General features: G+C 37.7%; 1 protein-coding gene across 1 annotated transcript in view; it reads right to left on the reverse strand.

Annotated features, from left to right (window-relative positions):
* Positions 1 to 5,000, reverse strand: part of LOC143036508 (uncharacterized) — a 156,897-nt gene that overhangs the window by 50,164 nt on the left and 101,733 nt on the right. The window contains exon 6 of the mRNA XM_076203943.1: positions 1,994 to 2,166. Within this exon, the coding sequence (XP_076060058.1) occupies positions 1,994 to 2,166 (173 nt within the window). The remainder of the gene's footprint in view (positions 1 to 1,993; positions 2,167 to 5,000) is intronic.

Genomic DNA, 5,000 nt, shown 5'->3' on the forward strand with positions numbered 1-5,000 from the left:
AAATAGATTAACTTGTTTATAAAGAACTTATGCAAGAGACATAAAAGAACATTTACTAATTACTAATACTTCCTTTGATGGATAAAACCATTAGAACATAAGAACATAAGAATAAAGGAGACTGCAAGAGACCCTAAGGCCTAAAGTAGGCAGTTCCATGTCCCTTACCACCTGCCATCCCTATCCATAAAGTGATCTCATCTTCTCTAAAAACAACCAATTGATTCAACGCGCACTACTACATGGTTACTAAGTCAATTCCTTTCATTAACCATTCTGATGGTAAACCAGTTCTTGCCTATTTCTTTCTTATTTTTATTCTAATTATCAGATGAATTAATATATATTAAATCGTTGACATTTATACAAAAGAGAATTATATATGTCAATGTGCTAAAGGAATTTAAATTCCTTTTTCGGTTGGTGTATGTCTGAACATAGAGACTCTAAAGCAGTGGTTCTTAACCTGTGGAGAATTGCGGAGTTGGCAAGTGGGGAATGACCGGTCGGACAGAAGAACCACTGTCTTTTTTTTTTTTTCAATCGATATGTTTTTGTTTCTTTTTGTTTGTTTCTGGTGTCTTCTTGTTGTCACCGATGCTGTGGTGGGAGATGGAGAGTTGGCTCACTAAAAAGTGGGGAATTGGAGGAAAAAGGTTCAGAACGCCTGCTCTAAAGGGTTACACTGGGCTATTTTTCCTCTGATATCCTACCTCCAACCTCCATCTGAGTTACTAGAATATGACTTTGCTTACTTCGCTCTAAGACTTCTCTTAGAACATTTCAACAGTATGTCTAACATTCGTGTAGGTTTAGAATTTCATAGTTTATCATTCAACTTTGTGACATATGACGGCAATATAATTTGATATTTGGAGATTTGAAAATTCAAATATTGTAACCGAAGTCGTTTGTACTCATACGAACTCTCAACTGTCGACGGTGGCGAAGCCCGTGGAAGCCCAGTGTGATAATTGAAAATGTATGAAGCTATGGGATTGTTTCTGTGTGAAATCTAAACTAAGCTCAGAAGCTTCGTTTTGTTAATATTCGTTTCTGATTAATTTGTACCTCCTTCAGCTGAATAAACTCGTTTTCAAGACACAGATTAGTTAAAAAAAAAAGAGGAAATGTCGATATTTTATGAACGCTAGTCGAATGTCGACGTTTCGTATTCAAATGGAAATGTCGACATTTTGAAGTTGAGGAAATGACAATGTTTTGAACACAAATAATATCGGCGTTTTGAAAGAGATAGAATGTCGACATTTTGAACGCAACGGAAATCTCGATGTTTTGAAATTAAAAGAAATGTCGACGTTTTAAATACTGAGTGGATGTCGATGTTTTGAACACTGGAAATGTCTATATTCTTATTTTATTTTATAATTTGATTTTTGTTTTATTCTATTCTATTTTCCTATTCTTATTTGTTTATTGTTTTGCCTTGACGCTCGTCTACGGTAATGCGTCTGTATATGAATTTCTGTCGAAATAGAAAACATTTTAGATATTTTGTTCTTACTGAATTGATTTTTTTATTAGCGCCAGTCGATTTTATTCAGCTAAAAAAGAATCATTGCAGCGATAAATTATTAATTTAATTTCCATTCTATTTTCATCTATTTCATTTTGTTCCATATATTTTTTTCTATTTTGTTTCGTTTGATTTGATTTGACCCATTTCACTTACCTCAATGAATACATGTATAACCAAAAACAAGACCAGAGCCACAAATAACCAAGAATAAAAAAAAATATATATATAATAAAAGGGGAGGTCGACTAACCTCGGTAAATCCATAAAAACCAAAATACTATAAAACTAAACCCAAAAATAAACAAGTAAAAAAAATAAAGGCTTACCTTACCAAATACAATAAAACCAGACAAAAAAAAAGGGGGTGGGAAGGGAAGGGTAGGGGTGAAGGGGAGGGAAAGGGGAGAGTGGGAAAGGGAGGAGGGGGGGAGAGGGGGGGAGGGTTCTGCTTACCTCTGTGACAACCCCGCCTCTCATCTCTGAGTAGTCCAAAGGCGCGTCGTCCCTCAGCCACGTAATGGGACCCACAGCACCTTCGGCCGCTTTCAGTTCACACTGTAACCGGATGGTCGAACCTGCCCGCACGTAGATCGATTCTGGCCCCGGAATTCGAGCCCGGGAGACCCCTGGAAGAAGAACAAGAACAAGAATAAGAACATTTATCTTGGAAGAACAAGAATAAGAACATATGTCCTGGAAGAACAAGAACAGTTAATCAGTTCCAAATCGTTACTGAGCCCGGGAGACTCCTGGAAGAAGAACAAGAACAAGAAGAAGAACATTTATCTTGGAAGAACAAGAATAAGAACATATGTCCTGGAAGAACAAGAACAGTTAACCAGTCCCAAATCTTTACTGAGCCCGGGAGACTCCTGGAAGAAGAACAAGAACAAGAAGAAGAACATTTATCTTGGAAGAACAAGAATAAGAACATATGTCCTGGAAGAACAAGAACAGTTAATCAGTTCCAAATCGTTACTGAGCCCGGGAGACTCCTGGAAGAAGAACAAGAACAAGAATAAGAACATTTATCTTGGAAGAACAAGAATAAGAACATATGTCCTGGAAGAACAAGAACAGTTAACCAGTCCCAAATCGTTACTGAGCTCGGGAGACTCCTGGAAGAAGAACAAGAACAAGAAGAAGAACATTTATCTTGGAAGAACAAGAATAAGAACATATGTCCTGGAAGAACAAGAACAGTTAACCAGTCCCAAATCTTTACTGAGCCCGGGAGACTCCTGGAAGAACAAAAACAAGAATAATTATCCTGGAAGAACAAGAATAAGAACATATGTCCTGGAAGAACAAGAACAATTAATCAGTTCCAAATCGTTCCAAATGGTAACATGAAACAAAATCACCTGTTGCAGTTCAACGGAAGTTCAGAAACGAGTATCGACAAGATCCACCAGATGTTAAAAGCATTAAAAACGGATATAAAAAGTTCACAGAGGCTGGAAGTGTTACAGACCGCACTCTGGAAAGACGCAGAGTGCGGGGTGATCTAATAGAAGTGTTCAAGTGGATCAAAGGTTATAACAAGGGTGATGCAAGCAAGGTCATCATAATAAAACAACAGGGCAGGACTCGCAGTAATGGGTATAAACTGGACAAATGTAGATTTAAGAAGGAAATAGGCAAGAATTGGTTTACTAATAGGGTGGTCGATGAATGGAATAAACTTAGTAACCATGTAGTAAGCGCTGAAACTATCAGTTGTTTTAAGAAACGATTAGACAACTTTATGGATGGGGATGACAGGTGGTGATGGATACGGAGCTGCCTAGTGTAGGCCTTATGGACTCTTACAGTCTCCTTTATTCTTATGTTCTTATGTAAAAGAAACTGTAGACTCAGTGTGAGTGATACATCCGTTGATGCTGTGCAAGACGCTTTCCAGCGCGCTACTAGAAAATCGGTTTGTAGTGCTTCGATCGACCTACGGTTGCCTCGGAGCACAGTGCATAAAGTGTTGCACAAACCCCTACGCCTCCACGCATACATGGTTGAACTTGTTCAAGAATTAAAGCCAAATGACAGACCCCAACGTGATGCAATTTGCTATAGAGATTCTTATTCATATTGACGAAGATAACGATTACCTGAATCATGTTTTTTTTTCTGATGAAGCTACCTTTCATACATGTGGTAAGGTTAATAGGCATAACGTACCCATTTGGGGATCAGAACACCCACATGCTGCGATTGAACATGAAGGAGACAACCCCAAAGTGAATGTCTGATGTGGTCTAATGCACAACAGGGTTAGTGGATCTTTTTTTCTTTGCTGAACCAAGCATATCAGCAATTGTTTATCTGGACATGCTGAAGCATTATGCTGCACCTCAATTAGATCGGAATGAAAAGAGGACTTTCCGTAAAAAAACAAAACAAAAAAAAAAAACGGGGAAACACACCTTAGGTCAACATATAACGAAATGGCAAAGCTGGTTAAAAAGAATACACGTACAGCGAAACGTAATTATGAAATTAAGGTTGCTAGTCAAGCAAGATCCAACCCAAAGGGTTTCTTTCATCTCTATAGAACAAGAAATAAAGAAAGAATAGGACCAATTAAAAACGATGAAAATGTCATGATAGAATCTGAGGAAAAAATGAATGAGGGGTTTAACAATTATTTTCTATTGATGTTTACTAATGAGAGGTTAGATAAAGTACCTGACTGCGACCCGATTTTCAGAGGGAATGAAGAAAGTAGTCTGTCTAATATCACCATAGTAAAGTAGAAGTAGTCAAGCAGATTGAAAGACTTAAAGCTACAAAATCCCCGGGTCTAGACGAAATTTTTCCGAGAATGCTAAAGGAGTGTAAATTTGAAATCTGCGACCAGTTAACTGAAATATTTGATAAATCAGTAGACACTGGTTTTGTGCCAACTGCTTTGAGGCAAGCAAACGTTGTTCCTGTTTTTAAGAAGGGAGATAGATCGTCTATATGCAACTACAGGCCAATCAGTTTGACATCGGTTATAGGAAAAATGCTTGAATCAGTAATAGTAAATAGACTCAGAGAACACATCGAAAGACATAATTTAATTCGTGATTCACAGCATGATTTCTTCAAGGGTAAGTCATGTGTGACTAATCTTCTATCCTTTTACACTAAAGTATATAAGGCATCAGATAACAATGATAATTACGATATTATTTACCTTGACTTTAGCAAAGCGTTCGATAAGGTGCCACACCAGAGACTACTAAATAAAATCAAAGCCCATGGCATAGGAGGAAAAGTGTTAGAATGGATTAGAGCTTGGATTAGTAACAGAAAACAGCGGGTCACCATAAATGGAATAAAATCTAGGTGGGGCAATGTTACTAGTGGGGTCCCCCAGGGCTCGGTTTTGGGTCCCTTGTTGTTCAATTTGTATATAAACGACTTAGACGACAGGATAAATAGTGATGTTAGTAAGTTTGCGGACGACACTAAGATAGGA

The sequence above is a fragment of the Oratosquilla oratoria genome, chromosome 20, assembly GCF_046742065.1.
Source record: "Oratosquilla oratoria isolate Oo_2021 chromosome 20, ASM4674206v1, whole genome shotgun sequence".
Lineage (NCBI taxonomy): Eukaryota > Metazoa > Arthropoda > Malacostraca > Stomatopoda > Squillidae > Oratosquilla > Oratosquilla oratoria.